The 17,658-nt window shown below is 48.3% G+C and overlaps 1 protein-coding gene across 1 annotated transcript in view; it reads right to left on the reverse strand.

Moving 5' to 3' along the window:
• Positions 1 to 15,845, reverse strand: part of dnah5l (dynein, axonemal, heavy chain 5 like) — a 39,922-nt gene extending 24,077 nt beyond the window's left edge. The window contains exons 1-33 of the mRNA XM_053412028.1: positions 15,764 to 15,845; positions 15,578 to 15,685; positions 15,285 to 15,385; positions 14,796 to 14,984; positions 14,635 to 14,709; positions 14,294 to 14,383; positions 13,585 to 13,656; positions 13,187 to 13,288; positions 12,725 to 12,893; positions 12,442 to 12,607; positions 12,114 to 12,207; positions 11,696 to 11,794; positions 10,819 to 11,000; positions 7,807 to 7,926; positions 7,562 to 7,667; positions 7,354 to 7,449; positions 7,021 to 7,116; positions 6,727 to 6,900; positions 6,322 to 6,411; positions 6,087 to 6,242; positions 5,860 to 5,999; positions 5,341 to 5,492; positions 5,021 to 5,228; positions 4,399 to 4,486; positions 4,089 to 4,212; positions 3,828 to 4,003; positions 3,633 to 3,725; positions 3,451 to 3,554; positions 2,929 to 3,025; positions 1,197 to 1,277; positions 667 to 921; positions 327 to 476; positions 100 to 218 (exon numbers count right to left, since the gene is read on the reverse strand). Of these exons, the coding sequence (XP_053268003.1) occupies positions 100 to 218; positions 327 to 476; positions 667 to 921; positions 1,197 to 1,277; positions 2,929 to 3,025; positions 3,451 to 3,554; positions 3,633 to 3,725; positions 3,828 to 4,003; positions 4,089 to 4,212; positions 4,399 to 4,486; positions 5,021 to 5,228; positions 5,341 to 5,492; positions 5,860 to 5,999; positions 6,087 to 6,242; positions 6,322 to 6,411; positions 6,727 to 6,900; positions 7,021 to 7,116; positions 7,354 to 7,449; positions 7,562 to 7,667; positions 7,807 to 7,926; positions 10,819 to 11,000; positions 11,696 to 11,794; positions 12,114 to 12,207; positions 12,442 to 12,607; positions 12,725 to 12,893; positions 13,187 to 13,288; positions 13,585 to 13,656; positions 14,294 to 14,383; positions 14,635 to 14,709; positions 14,796 to 14,984; positions 15,285 to 15,385; positions 15,578 to 15,685; positions 15,764 to 15,845 (4,154 nt within the window). The remainder of the gene's footprint in view (positions 1 to 99; positions 219 to 326; positions 477 to 666; positions 922 to 1,196; positions 1,278 to 2,928; positions 3,026 to 3,450; positions 3,555 to 3,632; positions 3,726 to 3,827; positions 4,004 to 4,088; positions 4,213 to 4,398; positions 4,487 to 5,020; positions 5,229 to 5,340; positions 5,493 to 5,859; positions 6,000 to 6,086; positions 6,243 to 6,321; positions 6,412 to 6,726; positions 6,901 to 7,020; positions 7,117 to 7,353; positions 7,450 to 7,561; positions 7,668 to 7,806; positions 7,927 to 10,818; positions 11,001 to 11,695; positions 11,795 to 12,113; positions 12,208 to 12,441; positions 12,608 to 12,724; positions 12,894 to 13,186; positions 13,289 to 13,584; positions 13,657 to 14,293; positions 14,384 to 14,634; positions 14,710 to 14,795; positions 14,985 to 15,284; positions 15,386 to 15,577; positions 15,686 to 15,763) is intronic.
• Between the last annotated feature and the right edge of the window lie 1,813 nt (positions 15,846 to 17,658).

Consider the following 17,658-nt stretch of genomic DNA (forward strand, 5'->3'; position numbering starts at 1 on the left):
CACACAGACACACACACAGGTTTGAATTGTTGTGCACAGGTCCAACGTGTTATGTGTTTGTGTCTGTGTGTGTGTGTGTGTGTGTGTGTGTGTGTATACCTTTGGTTGTACTTGGTGCAGTAGTCGTGAACGTTGCTCTGGAAGCTCTGGACTGCGGACAGCAGGTCTGCCTTCATGCTGGGTTGGATCTTCACCAGAGTGTTCTGGTTCTGCACCACCTAAAATAACACACACACACACACACACAGACACACACACACACACACCTGGATCTTCGTACAAACTCTTGTGGATGTCATACCTTCCCTCGACTCCCCCCCCCTCACCAGGGCGTTGAGGTTCTTCCAGGCGTACGTCAGGCCGTCCACGCGCTCGGCGTTCCCGTCATTAACCAGCAGCTCGTGTTTGAGGAGCAGAGCGAAGGATTCCTCGACTGGGCCGATGGAGGCGTCCACACGAACCTCCGCCTCCCGAACCTCAAACACAAACAGAGGAATGAGTCCAACGTGTCTCACGGTCAAAGAGAAGGAGAAATGAACGAGTGATTGAATCAAAGAGTGAACAGAGGATGGAGGAGTAAAGAAGGAGGAGCTGATCGAGGACTATGATCACAACAAGACTTCTTCATATGCAACGTGTCTCCTCAGTTCATCTCTGTCAGCTGACCTCTCTGAGCGCCGACATGGCTCCTCGGACGTCCTCCAGGTCTGTGATTGGACGCTGCAGACTCTTCGTCATCCCGTCCACAAACGTGAAGATGGCGTCCATGTCGGCGGACGCCCGGCGGTTGAGCGCCGCACCGAAGGCTTGTTTCCACAGGCGACACTCCTGCGTCAGAGCTAGCTTCAGCTCGTCGGTGTGGAAGACGATGGAACCAATCGTACGAGACAGAGGGAGCTCCCAAATCTGCACCTCCAGCTTCTGCAGCAATGCATCATGGGAGAACAGAGAGTCAACTGTATGTTTTACATACTGACGCCATGACGGCGCCCAAAAGTGAAATCAAATCATTTCTGGTGGCTGCTGCAGTATAAGATCCCTCCTCCTCCATGTTAGCAGATGGGACATGGACCAAACTAAAACATCTAAGGAAATGTTAAATAAATGTAAACGACTCCATGATCACTTAACATTAACATGAGTGAAAGTAGTGATGAAGAGGTGAAGTGATGAAGATGAAGAGGTGTCGGACTCACAGAGTAGAAGCAGATCTGAGAACTGAACTCTGTGAGCGACGGCTCCGATCTCAGAAAGATCTGCACCTGCTCCTCTGGCTCCTGAAAACACAAGAGTGAGCTTTAAACATGGAGCAACAGCAGCGTGGCATGATGGGAGTTGTAGTCTTCATCAGGGACAGTGAGGGATGATGGGAGTTGTAGTCCTCATAAGGGACAGTGAGGGATGATGGGAGTTGTAGTCTTCATAAGGGACAGTGAGGGATGATGGGAGTTGTAGTCTTCATCAGGGACAGTGAGGGATGATGGGAGTTGTAGTCCTCATAAGGGACAGTGAGGGATGATGGGAGTTGTAGTCTTCATCAGGGACAGTGTGGGATGATGGGAGTTGTAGTCTTCATAATGAGCAGTGTGGGATGATGGGAGTTGTAGTCTTCATCAGGGACAGTGTGGGATGATGGGAGTTGTAGTCTTCATAATGAGCAGTGTGGGATGATGGGAGTTGTAGTCTTCATAAGGGACAGTGAGGGATGATGAGAGTTGTAGTCTTCATCAGGGACAGTGTGGGATGATGGGAGTTGTAGTCCTCATAAGGGACAGTGAGGGATGATGGGAGTTGTAGTCTTCATCAGGGACAGTGAGGGATGATGGGAGTTGTAGTCTTCATCAGGGACAGTGAGGGATGATGGGAGTTGTAGTCTTCATAAGGGACAGTAAGGGATGATGGGAGTTGTAGTCTTCATCAGGGACAGTGAGGGATGATGGGAGTTGTAGTCTTCATCAGGGACAGTGAGGGATGATGGGAGTTGTAGTCTTCATAAGGACAGTGAGGGATGATGAGAGTTGTAGTCTTCATCAGGGACAGTGTGGGATGATGGGAGTTGTAGTCTTCATCAGGGACAGTGAGGGATGATGGGAGTTGTAGTCTTCATCAGGGACAGTGTGGGATGATGGGAGTTGTAGTCTTCATCAGGGACAGTGAGGGATGATGGGAGTTGTAGTCTTCATCAGGGACAGTTTGGGATGATGGGAGTTGTAGTCTTCATCAGGGACAGTGAGGGATGATGGGAGTTGTAGTCTTCATCAGGGACAGTTTGGGATGATGGGAGTTGTAGTCTTCATCAGGGACAGTGAGGGATGATGAGAGTTGTAGTCTTCATCAGGGACAGTGTGGGATGATGGGAGTTGTAGTCTTCATCAGGGATAGTGAGGGATGATGGGAGTTGTAGTCTTCATCAGGGACAGTGTGGGATGATGGGAGTTGTAGTCTTCATCAGGGACAGTGAGGGATGATGAGAGTTGTAGTCTTCATCAGGGACAGTGAGGGATGATGGGAGTTGTAGTCCTCATAAGGGACAGTGAGGGATGATGGGAGTTGTAGTCTTCATCAGGGACAGTGAGGGATGATGGGAGTTGTAGTCCTCATAAGGGACAGTGAGGGATGATGGGAGTTGTAGTCTTCATCAGGGACAGTGAGGGATGATGGGAGTTGTAGTCTTCATCAGGGACAGTGAGGGATGATGGGAGTTGTAGTCTTCATCAGGGACAGTGTTGGGAATTGGAGTTGTCCACTAACGTCTGCTAAGCTTGTTTCAAACACTGACACAAAGAGGATAAGACGCCACCAACAGGCGACTGCATTGAAAGTTTAAAATGTCTCACCTAACTACAGAGATAACCTGAGATAATCCTGATGATTTGAGACGAGTTATTAAAGTGACAGATGAAGCTCTATGGACGTGGACACACAGACCTGGTTCCACAGAGCGGAGAAGTGAGCGAGCTCGTTCAGCGTCTCAGCAGCCGGGCTCCTCAGAGACGACACCTCGGAGCTGAGCTGCATCACCAGCCTGCAAAACAAACACAGATACATGACGGCTCATAAGGGTGAAGCCAAATCCTCTCCATCGGCCCCTGGTGGAAGGGTGCAGTACAGGTCAAATATGCCTCCTCCATGTCAGCAGATGGGACATGGTTTCTGTCATCTCAGCTCGCTCTTTTTTCTGATGTTTGTTCAAGTGTTCAAAACGGCCTCATGATTGACAGCAGAGATTGACTCAGGATTGGTGGAGAGAGTTAAGGGGCGGATCCTCGATACCCGCGCTCCACTGCACGACCACCACAAGATGGCAGCATTTATATCTGAGATACCTCGGGCTCATTTCTGGAGGAAGTAAAGACGTGTCTCTGATCTTTATTTACAGCCTTTGATCATAAATTATTTGTAATGAATCACAGAGGTTTTAGTTTCTAGTTTTGGTTCATCAGGACTGACTTGGTGACGTCTTTGTGTTCGGCCAGCTGTCGCTCCAGAGGCCGGAGCACCGGCGGCTTCACCGTGACGTCGTCTCCAGCGTCGCGAAGCGCCGCCTGCTCCACCTGCACGATACAGAGAGAGAGAGTAACGCTGGGATGTGATTGGTTGAGCACTGACAGGTGTGTGAGGCGAGCGTCTACCTGCTGCTGTCTGTACTGCAGGTGAGAGAACGTCCACAGAGGAATGTCTCTGGTCACAGACAACACCAGGTTCACCAGATTATTCACTGTGGTCTGAAACACACGGGAAACTCAAACCATTAAACCAGTTCAGTATCAATGTTCTACAGGGTGAAGAGTCGACTTCAGAGGTCAGAGGTCACAGAACAGACGGACCTGAATGTCGTCCAGACTGGGTCGGAGGACGATGTTGGGGATGGCGAGCTGGATGGAGGCTCTGAGGAGAGGAGGAGGAGCCGGGCGGCTGCTGGAGGAGGAAGAGGAGCCGGAGGACGACTGGTATTTAACGACATGGAGTCTCCTCCTCAGGGCGTCCAGAGATGATTTGGTGGCTGGAAAGAAAAGACAAATAAGAACGTAGAGATTTATTTGTCTGTATGTTCATCTTCATGATGCCATGGAGGAACGGAGTCTGACCTTTGACCAGAGCTTCAGTGCTGCGATGACAGAGCTGACCAATCAGGTTGTAGAAACGACAAGGAAGACAAGACTGACAGCGAGTCTTCTGTTTGGAGTCTGGGTGGAGACACTGGAAAGATCCCTGAGGAGGAGGAGGAGGAGGAGGAGGAGGAGAAGGAGGAGAAGGAGGAGGAGGAGGAGGAGGAGAAGAAGGAGAAGGAGGAGGAGGAGGAGAAGGAGGAGGAGGAGAAGGAGGAGGAGGAGGAGGAGGATGAGAGGAGAGGTGTATTGTTTTTTTTTACTCATTAACCTTATGTGAGTGTGTTACCTCCAGATTAACAGTCTCTGTCGGCTTCATCTTCTTCTTCAGCTCCTCAATCAGCTCAAACACATATTTCTCCACCTGCTGACTCTGCCTGTCTCACACACACACACACACACACATACACACACACACACACACACACACACACACAGAATAATTATAATAATTATATTAACAATAATACATTTTATGTAGGGGCGCCTTTCATGACACTCAAGGTCGTACATGTGAAATAATAATAAAATAAAACAGATTCACAACAATAAAAACAGATAAAAACATGAAGACAACAACACACAACAACAGAACAAGTAAACACTAAAGAATTATTCTGAATACGTCAATCTGAAGAGTTGAGTTTCACTGATGGCTTGTGAGAGAGAGTTCCAGAGACGGGGGGGGGGGGGGGGGGGGGGGGGGTTATGGAGGACTTTGAGGAGTATATGGAGGAAGTGGAGAGTTGTCATGTGTTAGTGAAAAACTGTGCAGTCGGTGCAGTAACAGCATTAACAGACAGGGGGCGAACACCAAAACAGAACCTTCATAACAGAGCTGTAGCTGTTTCTCAGACCTGATTTTCACACAGTCTGAGACATAACCATTAAAACCATTTGTGCAGCGTTACCAGTTCAGAGTGACGGCAGCAGCTCGGACTGAGGCGTCTGTCTGCAGCAGGAGGTGTTGAGGTGAGACGGGGGAGTCTTCAGGCAGGACCAGCAGGCGGCAGGAGGACACGGCCTGAAGCAGCCGATCCACACGACACTCCAACAGATCTGTGGCGGCTTTAGAAACCTGCTCCAGCTCCTCCAGGGCCACATACACACTCTGTATGACTGAACACAGGCAGGAACATTCATGTGTCACCGTGTGTTTCACAGTGAACATCTCATCATCATCTAGGTTTATCACATCACAACACAGAGCAGCAGATCTGGTCCTGCTCACATGCGTCGGTGTTGAGAGCGGTCCAGGACAGTGTGGTGAGTCCGGGGGAGAGCGCCGCCTCCACCCGGCCGATGAAGGGCTGCATCAGGGGGAAGAGAGGAGCCGGGATCCCGTCAACGACCGAGCGGTAGTCCAGAAGCAGCTCCTGCAGCCTGGAACAGATCAGAGCGTCCAGCACTACGATCAGGAAACTAAAGCTACACGAGTTCAAACCAAGACAAGACGAGTCGAGCACAGACCAGAGAAACGTGAGATGTGAAGAGAAAGTCTGGTCAAACATGTTGAGTAAAACATTCACTAAACTCAATTCAGTTTAAGTCTTTTAGAATAAAAACCACAGTTACTGCCCTAGAATTGTGTGTCTCCATTAACCAGACACTGTGACCTTGAACTTTGACCTCACTGAAATCTGATCAGTTCATCCATGAGTCAAAGGAAACGTTTGAACCAAATCAGGAAGGATTCTCTCATACTGGAGATTCAAACAGTACAAACTCAAATAGGAACGTTTGTTCTCACTGGTTGTGAAGAGCTTTGATTTCTGATTCTCTGGACGTCATCTTCACGAGGACCTTTGGCACAAACACCCCGAGTTTGGTCATCCAGCGAAACTCCTGCAGAACCTCCAGCACCACCGGGTCCAGGTTCACCGAGACCTCCTGAAACACATACATCCTTATATACACTCACTGATCCTCTTTATGTACAGCCGCTGACCCGTCACTGTTTTCAGTCATCAGTTATACCTTGCAGTTTTGATGTCGGACCAGCAGGGCGGCGCTGAGGCAGTGCGGTGCCCTCTCTGCAGTCTGAACCCAGCCCTGCAGCTGCACCTCCTCGTACTGCAGCAGCATGAGCGCCATCTTGTTGTAGCTGCGGATCACTTTGCTCATCTCTGGTCCCTGGGAGAGAGACGGGGTCACTGAGGTCACATGGGTCAGAGACACCGACCTTATTGGTCGGAAATATTAGAGGCGGTACCTTCAGGATGTTCAGTTTCTTCTTCAGGATCAACATGGGGGATTCAACCCTCCGGAACAGGTGACGACACCACAGCACCCGGCCTGCCGCCTGAGACAGAGACAGGGGATGTTACTGACATCCCACGACAGGTGGGCAGAGCGACAAGTGGACAGAGGGACAGGTACAGGTGGGCAGAGGGACAGGTGAATAGAGCAACAGGTGGGCAGAGCGACAGGTGGACAGAGCGACAGGTGGACAGTGGAAGAGGTGGGAAGAGCGACAGGTGGGCATAGGCACATGTGGGCAGATGGACAGGTAGACAGAGGCACAGGTAGGGAGAGCGACAGGTTGGCAGAGGGACAGGTACAGGTGGACAGTGAGACAGGTAAGCAGAGGGACAGGTGGGCAGAGCGACAGGTGTACCGGAGGCAGGTTGCGTCCAATGGTCGGTCTCTCTCTCTGTCTCTCGTATGTCCTCCTCAGCAGCTCTAGCTCTCTGCCGTAAAACTGCAGCAGCTGCAGATAATGAAGCTTCAGATCCAGAGGCGACGCAGGAAGAGACTCAAACACAACCAGTAGATCGAGCATCTGCTCTGTCTGAAACACACACAGAGAGACACACACACACAGAGACACACACAGAAAGACACACAGACATACACAATGGATTAACATGATCACACACACACAGATAGACTCAGTAGATATTGAACCTACAGTGAGAGACTGATGGAACCAGAAGTCGAGCAGAGACTGAAGAGACTGGAACAAACTCTGAACTTGCAGCTGGAAGTCTGTGTAGTCACTGTCAAACTGAACCACACACACACACACACACACACACACACACACACACACACAATGAAAAAAGTAAAGTACTGTTTCTAAAGACTTGACAACCTCACTTAAATACTCTGATTAGTGTGTGTGTGTGTGTGTGTGTGTGTGTGTGTGTGTGTGTGTGTGTGTGTTAGGAGACTGTTGAAGTTGTGAACTGCCTGATGTTCTGCTCTGAATCTGTGTGAATCATCTTGTAATTCCAGAGCTCACCTCCAGGTTGCGGTGGTCCAGGAAGTCGTAGGTCTTGGACTCAGTTATGCAGACGATGCTCTGGTATTGAACGTAAATCTTCTCAACACCCTCTACCTGAAACACACATAAGTTTCACATCAAGACATACAGGATATGTATATGTATGTGTGTATATATACATATATGTATATATATGTATATATACATATAGATTCGTTGGAATGACCTTCATGTTTTGCAGAGCGGTCAGACTCTCCAGCGTAGACGCCATGTCAGCAATCTTCTCAAGACGTCTGCAGAAAGCATCAAACTTCCCAAAGATGTAGTTTTCACTGCAGGAGAAGAAAGAAGAAGACATGATGGTGAGAGACAAGGAGACACTGAGACAATGAGACAATGAGACATTGAGACAATGAGACAATGAGACATTGAGACAATGAGAAAATGAGACAATGAGGACGAGGATAATACCTGAGGTCAAACTGTCTCATCTCAGGATTTTCTCTCAGCTTATCTCTGACTGACTGGAAACTCCTCTGGTACTGAACCTTCAGATGACAGCACTCAGAGATACGCTGCAACAACACTGACCTGACACACACACACACACAGGCAAACACACAAACACACAAACACACAAGTTTTGGGGTTTCTGTGTCTTTGTAAACAAAATATCTGAAGATCTGAGCAGAATTCAGACGTCAAAGGTAACTGGCTGTAGGACCTCTACTTGTCTATGATTGTAGGACCTATACCTGCTCTATGACTGTAGGACCTCTCCCTGCTCTATGGCTGTAGGACCTCTACTTGTCTATGATTGTAGGACCTATACCTGCTCTATGGCAGTAGGACCTCTACCTGCTCTATGGCAGTAGGACCTCTACCTGCTGTATAACTGTAGGACCTCTACCTGCTGTATGGCTGTAGGACCTCTCCCTGCTCTATGACTGTAGGACCTCTCCCTGCTCTATGGCTGTAGGACCTCTACCTGCTCTATGGCTGTAGGACCTCTACCTGCTGTATAACTGTAGGACCTCTACCTGCTGCATGGCTGTAGGACCTCTACCTGCTCTATGACTGTAGGACCTCTACCTGCTGTATGGCTGTAGGACCTCTACCTGCTCTATGGCTGTAGGAGCTCTACCTGCTGTACAACTGTAGGACCTCTACCTGCTGTATGGCTGTAGGACCTCTACCTGCTCTATGACTGTAGGACCTCTACCTGCTCTATGCCTGTAGGACCTCTACCTGCTCTATGCCTGTAGGACCTCTACCTGCTCTATGCCTGTAGGACTTCGACCTGCTGTATGGATGTAGGAGCTCTACCTGCTCTATGACTGTAGGACCTCTCCCTGCTGTATGGCTGTAGGACCTCTACCTGCTCTATGACTGTAGGACCTCTACCTGCTCTATGACTGTAGGACCTCTACCTGCTCTATGGCTGTAGGACCTCTCCCTTCTCTATGGCTGTAGGACCTCTACCTGCTCTATGACTGTAGGACCTCTACCTGCTCTATGACTGTAGGACCTCTACCTGCTCTATGGCTGTAGGACCTCTCCCTGCTCTATGGTTGTAGGACCTCTACCGGCTCTGTGACTGTAGGACCTCTACCTGCTCTATGGCTGTAGGACCTCTACTTGTCTATGATTGTAGGACCTCTACCTGCTCTATGGCAGTAGGACCTCTACCTGCTGTATAACTGTAGGACCTCTACCTGCTGTATGGCTGTAGGACCTCTCCCTGCTCTATGACTGTAGGACCTCTCCCTGCTCTATGGCTGTAGGACCTCTACCTGCTCTATGGCTGTAGGACCTCTACCTGCTGTATAACTGTAGGACCTCTACCTGCTGTATGGCTGTAGGACCTCTACCTGCTCTATGACTGTAGGACCTCTACCTGCTCTATGGCTGTAGGACCTATACCTGCTCTATGGCTGTAGGACCTCTACCTGCTGTATAACTGTAGGACCTCTACCTGCTGTATGGCTGTAGGACCTCTACCTGCTCTATGCCTGTAGGACCTCTACCTGCTGTATGGCTGTAGGACCTCTACCTGCTCTATGACTGTAGGACCTCTACCTGCTCTATGCCTGTAGGACTTCGACCTGCTGTATGGATGTAGGAGCTCTACCTGCTCTATGACTGTAGGACCTCTCCCTGCTGTATGGCTGTAGGACCTCTACCTGCTCTATGACTGTAGGACCTCTACCTGCTCTATGACTGTAGGACCTCTACCTGCTCTATGGCTGTAGGACCTCTCCCTTCTCTATGGCTGTAGGACCTCTACCTGCTCTATGACTGTAGGACCTCTACCTGCTCTATGACTGTAGGACCTCTACCTGCTCTATGCCTGTAGGACCTCTACCTGCTCTATGGCTGTAGGACCTCTCCCTGCTGTATGGCTGTAGGACCTCTACCTGCTGTATGGCTGTAGGACCTCTACCTGCTCTATGACTGTAGGACCTCCACCTGCTCTATGCCTGTAGGACTTCGACCTGCTGTATGGATGTAGGAGCTCTACCTGCTCTATGACTGTAGGACCTCTCCCTGCTGTATGGCTGTAGGACCTCTACCTGCTCTATGACTGTAGGACCTCTACCTGCTCTATGACTGTAGGACCTCTACCTGCTCTATGGCTGTAGGACCTCTCCCTTCTCTATGGCTGTAGGACCTCTACCTGCTCTATGACTGTAGGACCTCTACCTGCTCTATGACTGTAGGACCTCTACCTGCTCTATGCCTGTAGGACCTCTACCTGCTCTATGGCTGTAGGACCTCTCCCTGCTCTATGGCTGTAGGACCTCTACCGGCTCTGTGACTGTAGGACCTCTACCTGCTCTATGGCTGTAGGACCTCTACTTGCTCTGTGACTGTAGGACCTCTACCTGCTCTATGACTGTAGGACCTCTCCCTGCTGTATGGCTGTAGGACCTCTACCTGCTCTATGACTGTAGGACCTCTACCTGCTCTATGACTGTAGGACCTCTACCTGCTCTATGGCTGTAGGACCTCTCCCTTCTCTATGGCTGTAGGACCTCTACCTGCTCTATGACTGTAGGACCTCTACCTGCTCTATGACTGTAGGACCTCTACCTGCTCTATGCCTGTAGGACCTCTACCTGCTCTATGGCTGTAGGACCTCTCCCTGCTCTATGGCTGTAGGACCTCTACCGGCTCTGTGACTGTAGGACCTCTACCTGCTCTATGGCTGTAGGACCTCTACTTGCTCTGTGACTGTAGGACCTCTACCTGCTCTATGACTGTAGGACCTCTCCCTGCTGTATGGCTGTAGGACCTCTACCTGCTCTATGACTGTAGGACCTCTACCTGCTCTGTGACTGTAGGACCTCTCCCTGCTGTATGGCTGTAGGACCTCTACCTGCTCTATGACTGCAGGACCTCTACCTGCTCTGTGACTGTAGGACCTCTACCGGCTCTCTGACTGTAGGACCTCTACCTGCTCTATGACTGTAGGACCTCTACCTGCTCTGGCCCCAGATGTGGCTGACGCTCTGCAGCAGGAAGCTCCTACAGGACGACATCATCTGGTTTGTGACCTTCAGCAGCAGAGACGTCATCTTCTCTGAGCTGTTGTAGAACTGAGAGAAGGTGAGAATCATCCTGATGCTCATCATCAGCCCGGGGAGGTGCTCCAGCAAACCAGTCTGTGAGGGGAGAGACACACAACACACAGCAGACACACAAAACACACATCACACAACACACATCAGTATGGAATCAGAAATACTTTATTGATCCAAAGGGGGAAATTGTGGTTGTTACAATAGCTCCATGCAAGAGCAAAATATAAGCATATAAAGATTAAAATATATATCTAAAAAAATGGATATGACATATATACAATATGTGCGTTCTGTACATTGAGTATTTAGTGCAAGCATGGATATGTTAGATATTGGTGGATTTGTAATGAGTCCAGTGTTGTGACTCAGAGGGAGGAGTTGTGTAGTTGGACGTCCTCAGACAGGAAGGACTTTGTCTCTTGTTTTTGATTCAAACATTTCACAGCGGCTGAGGGGTAGAGTGGTCGTCCTCCAACCTAAAGGTCGGCAGTTCGAACCCCAGTCTGACTCATCTGCATGCCGAAGTGTCCTTGGGCAAGATGCTGAATGCCGAAACCCCCCCCCCCCCCCCATAGAATAACAAAGTGCTGCGAATAGATGCTCTGTATGAATGTGTGTGTGAATGTTAAACTGTAAAGCGCTTTGAGTCATCAAGACTAGAAAAGAGATTTATAAATACAAAACCATTTACATAAAGTTAATTATATTATTATATTTATTCATTCATTTATTTATAATCTATTATATTTCACTTCTTATTATTCTATTATTTTTACCGGAGTGCATTTCCTCAGAGGCCTAAAGAACTTGTTCAGGGTGTTCAGGTACTTCACGTTGTCTTTGGCCTCGTTAGACACCACAGTGATGTCTCTGTCCTGAAACACAGAGACATGCAGACAGTGAGACAGACAGACATACAGTGAGATAGACAGACAGACAGACAGACAGACAGACAGACAGTGAGACAGATAGTGAGACAGACAGACAGACAGACATACAGTGAGATAGACAGACAGACAGTGAGACAGACAGACAGACAGACAGACAGACAGACAGACAGACAGTGAGACAGACAGGCAGACAGACAGACAGACAGACAGACAGACAGACAGACAGTGAGACAGACAGACAGACAGACAGACAGACAGACAGACAGACAGACAGACAGTAAGACAGATGGATGGACAGACTGACCAGCTCTCTCCAGACTCGTATCGCTCGGGACCTGGCGACCTGCAGAACTCCCAGAGTCCTTTTCACCTGAGGACTCTTCAACTCCTCCATCAGACTGACACACACACATACACAGACACATACACACACACATCCCCCCCCCCCCACACACACACACACAGACACACACACACACACAACTGGATTAGAGATGAAACCAGACTGAGATAAAAGAAAAGTTAAACTCAAATTTTAAATGTAAACAAAATGAGAGGGAACAAAGTGAGTAACACTTAAGATGAAATGAGATCAGATCATTTAAGATGTTACTTTATATTTTGACCTTCACCTGTTGAAGGTCACCAGGCGTCTCTTCCAGTGCTCCAGCTCCGCCGAGGGTCCGACGTCATCCGCCTCCTTCCTCATCTGCTCGCTCTCCGTCAGCACCTGCTTGATCTGATTGGTCCACACCGAGACCACGCCCTCCAGACGCTCCACCAGCTCGCTGTTATTGGCTGAGAGCAAAAGTGCAAGTCGTGTCTTAAACCAGGTTTTGGGGTTAAAATGTCGAACACGTTGTTGTACGATGTAGATTTATATAAACAGAGAGAAGAGGAGGTGGTCCCTCCTACCTGCAGAGGTGTAATCCACGGGGAGCCTCAGCTGCTCGATGGCGTCAGGGAGGTCAACCGGCTTCAGCTGGAACTTTCTCTCCACGTTGAGTCGGGCCGAGTTCAGATTACTGACAAACTGATCCACAGACGACTGGAAGGTCTGGAGGTCGGGAGAGGAAGCTCCCGTCTGCACGGAGTCAGAGGGTCACGTGAACATGAACACGTGTGTTTAATGCTCATGTTCTATGTCGTCTATCTAAAGTCTTTAGACACTGGATATAGAGATGTTTCTGTTTACTTATGATAATAATAATAATGATATCATTCAGGATAAGGATGAAAAGAAAACATCAGACCAAACAGTTTTTAACTTGATGCATGATCAGAAGAGAAAAGAAGATCCTGCTCCTGTGAGAACATAAGGTTCTGCTCATGTTCCTCTGATGGACATCTAGTTGAATGTGTCCCTCAGGTTCCTACCTGCTGGGACCTGAGAGCCGGTACCAGGACGTCCAGCAGCAGAGTCTCCACGCCGTGCAGGAAGCTGCCGCCGCTGCAGTCCAACAGGCCGAGGGTCACCTCCTGCAGGCGGAGCAGAGATCAGGTCATGGGACATTTACCTGGGACCCTGGGCTTAGAGGGACCCTGAGAACAGCTGATTCACAGCAAGGACCAGGTTCATGAAAACCTCCTTCAGGTCTGTGACCAGCTCTGTGCAGGAGACTGTGACTTCACCGTGAACAAATCGTCCTCATTCAAATGTTTGGTCGAAACGAAAACTTCTGTCATGTCTAGTGTGTTTCTGTGTGTGTGTGTGTGGGGGGGGGGGGGGGGTAAAGTCCATTGAGACGCTCCTGAACGCACCACGACGGACTGACCTGCTGTATGTTGGCGGGGGTTATAGCCTTGTCTGTGGTTCTCAGGAAGAACAGACACTTCCCCAGTAAAGGCTGAAAAACACAGAGAGCCTGAGGTTAGTTTCAGTTTCAAAACACAGAAACTTTTATTTTCACTTCAGTCGACAGATTTCAATCGAGACAAAGAACAACAACAAGGATCCAGAGCTTCACATTCAGAACTCTGTGTCTCTACAGATCAGTCACAAGACTTCAAACTCCCAGCAGCTGATTCATTATTAGCATTTAGCCTTTAGCACAGTTCCTCAGATGTCCACCTGTAGTCATGTGATATGCTATGTGATACCACGGAAACACCACGGTAGTAATTATCTGTGAGCCGGGGGGGTGGGGGGGGGGGGCTTTGTTCTGAAACTAAAACTCTGATCTGCATCACAAGCTGCAACCATGACAACCATTATCATAAGGAATTGATAACAACGTTCATTTGTTCTCTTTTCTTTTATTAACCAGCTTCTCGGGTTAGGGTTAGAGCACCATGTAGCTCCGAGGAGGAAGTGACACAATCCAGAAAGGCTTCTGATTGGACGCAGGATGGGTCATCAAACAGTGTGAAGAGTGAAGTGAGGAGTTAACAGGATCAACCATGAAAACTTTTGCTTCCTGATTTAACGTTTAGATTTCATATTTCTAAACCAAAGTGTCCTGAGTTGCTGGTGTTCACTTGTACCTCAGAGTTCGCGGTGGTGAGGAAGAGTTTCCTCTGAGCGACGGCCGAGGACAACACGTCCACAGAGGACGACTGAGTGGACGACAGGTTCTGGAGGAAGAACACAGACAACACAGGAGAGAGGGATTCAAAAGAATAAAGATATAAAGAGTCAAATGATGAAGCAAAGGGTCTGATCAGAAGCTGAGGTGAATATCGTGGAATGAGGTTGAACTGTAGGGCGCTCTCTAGTGGAGATTTGGGGTAAACCCACGTCCACACAGCAGAAAATGATTGAAGAAAAACAAGTGATGAGATAGATGCAGATTTCAGAAAAGAGTGGACGTCATGTGGACATTTACCTGCTTCATGTCCTGATAGAAGAAAATCAGCTTCTTGGATCCATTTGCAGCGAAGAAGTCATCGATTAGACGGAACTGGAAGAATCAGACATGAATGATTCACACGTCCAACACTGATCGGCTCCTGGTTCTTCTTGTCAAAGAACCGACTGTGACGTTACCTTGTCGTCAGAGATAACAGCGTCCTCCACCTCCGCCTCGCCCAGTGTCCCAGCGTCGGCCAGCCGGCTGATCAAGTACTTATGTCGGGCGTCCAGCGTCCCTCGTCTCTCCTCCCTGATGGCTCTCGCTTGCTTCGCATTCTCTCTCCTCACCTCATTGGACAGCAGCGCCGTCCTTGTCCCCGACACCTGGACAGAAAATAGTTTAATATTGTAAGGCTGCATAGAGGAGGTCCTGAAGCTCTCACTTATCTCTGTGGTTGGTCTCCTCCACATCCACCAGGCTCTGTAGCTGCTACATGCTAAGCTATGTTCTGCAGATGTTCACAGATGTTGATCAGAGCAGAACAGTGAGCAGAGGAAACTCATGTTAACACCAGCAACTGTTTTCATGTTTGAAAAAAATATTCTGGCAAAAAATGCTTAATTATGCCTCATTACTGCAGCCATACACCAGGGGGCGATAGAGATGATTTGACAAACACTCACTGAGGTGGCGGCAGTCAGGGGCGGAGCAGCTGCCGGAGGAGACATGTTGATGGCTCTGGGATTCTGACCTCCGATTCGCCGGTGTCCTCTGCCAATCACATCTGGGGGTTTGAGAAACCAGTCACACCCTCACATCTGTGTTCTACATCTGTGTTTTATTTAACAGATATCTTTATTTTATCATTTGACAAACAGGCTGCTATGCTCACAAATAATGAATGTTCTTATAATCATTATCAGAAGTTGCAGGAGAAGTGGAAGTAAGTGAGTATTGGTCTTCTTGTTGTGTGCACCTCTGTGGAGAAGAAGCTGAGGAGGCCTGAGTTTGGTCAAAGCTGTGTCTGCTCCTCCTCCTTCCTCCTTCTCTTCCTCTTCCTCTCCACCAGGGCCGTCCACATTCTCCAGCCCGGGATGGAGGTTCAGTTCTGGGGCAGTCTGGTCTCCGGGTCGCCCTCCGGCCTGGAGCTCTAAGGAGCCGTTCAGTCCAGGATCAGATCTGTCGGCCGGGGGGGCATAGGACGTCGGATCCTTCTGTGAGAACTCAGAGTCTTCATCGTCCATCTGAGAGTGGACACATGACCTGTTTCACTTCCGGGTCTTTAACCTTTTCTTTCCCTGTTACTTTTCAAGTGATGACTTTTTTCCTGTTGCTTTTATTTGTCCTCTTTGTTAATAAAGTTATTATGATGATGCTATGACACATTTATTTGATCCTCATATTTTATTTAAGTAGATTTATTTTGAGGGGATTTTCATAACATTTAGAAACATATTTCCCTTCTTTCAATTTCAAAAAGCATTACGTTAAATGTTCACATTGTTTTTATATTTTTGTAACGATAAGGAAAGGGTCCATTGATCCAATCAGAGTGAGTTAAACCTCGAGCAGAGATATATTAGTGTTTAACTTTACTCCAATATTGGATAACATCCTCCACAACCGTTAAAGGTTCATTGGTAGAATGTAGTGACATCTGGTGGTGAAGGGTCATGTTGAAGCTGACCCCCCCCCCCCCCCCTTCAAACATGAAGGAGAACCTGTGGAAGCTTCAGTTGTCATAGAAACTCAAAAAGGACCTGCTCCTGATGTCAATATAAAGTATGTAAATATAAAGTATGTAAATATAAATGTCTCATTCTAAAGTAAAGAAAACAACAATTGGTACAATTAAGAAAACATCTCTAGTTTCTAACAATGGATCCTTTCACCGGAATTTTTCACATTCACGTTCAAATCTATAAAAAAACATCAGATTCACCTGAGTCTGAACAATATCAACCAATCAGTGAGACTTTAGATGATGACTCACCACGAAAACAGGTCAGAAACCGAGACAACCTGAGCTGCCCGAGTGCCTTTGAGCCACAGAGAGAGCGGCTGCAGAATGAGATGAAAGTTGATTGAGTGGCTGATGTGTCTGTTTGTGTGAGTGAGTGTCAGGGAAACAGAGAGAGAGAGAGAGAGAGAGAGAGAGAGAGAGAGGGATTAGTGTGTTTTGAGGAATCAGGAAGTAACTTGGTCCTGTGGAGTAGAAGTTTGACTGTCTCCATGGTTAACCTGACGGGGGGGGGGGGGGGTCTCCATGAGCACAGTAAAAAAACAAAACTAATATCTTGTGTTTATTTTTATATCTGTAAAATAACTTATATTTTGTTTCTCTTCTGTATGAACCTGAAGGATTTAATGAAATGAGCTGTTGAAGAGAGACATCATAAGATATCAAATGTTATTGATTGACATCACCATGTCAAAACAATGTAATGGCTTCTTCTGGGCTCATGCACCCCTTGAGTCCACAGACTCTAAACCAAGCAGCTCCTTCTCTCCTGAGGCCTGCAGGTCTTTCCTCTCAGGTCCAGTTCTCTCAGATGAGAGGGGTTTGACCTCAGAGCCTGAACAGCTGATCTCTGACAGACTGCAGAGACTCATCCTGAATAAACAACAAACAAACAAACATGAAGTCACTAATGATCCAATCAGATACGTCCTAATCAGTCTTTTCTAAAGAAGGAGCAGCGTGACTTTGTCCTGTTATCGTGGATCTATCACTCCGACCGGTCTCACATCTTTTCACCAGGTAGGACAGAGTTAGGGACGCATGGGGACAGAGGAGGGACGGGTCAGAACTAAACCTGTGACCGCTGACTCAGGGCTCCACCCATCAGGCTCCCGCTCAACCGGACCAGTCTGTGGGAAATGAGTCCCGCCCTCGATCGATCTAGCAAAGCAGAGGACAGAGAAACGAGTGCAACAATAAAATACAATTCAAGAGAGAATCTTGATGCATCATAGAAAGGAGACCTTTTCCAACCTTTACTGATCTGGTCTGGACTCACTGATCCGTCCTGCAGCTCCTCACAGCTGGGACCAGTC

Source organism: Pleuronectes platessa, chromosome 20, assembly GCF_947347685.1.
Source record: "Pleuronectes platessa chromosome 20, fPlePla1.1, whole genome shotgun sequence".
Classification (NCBI taxonomy): domain Eukaryota; kingdom Metazoa; phylum Chordata; class Actinopteri; order Pleuronectiformes; family Pleuronectidae; genus Pleuronectes; species Pleuronectes platessa.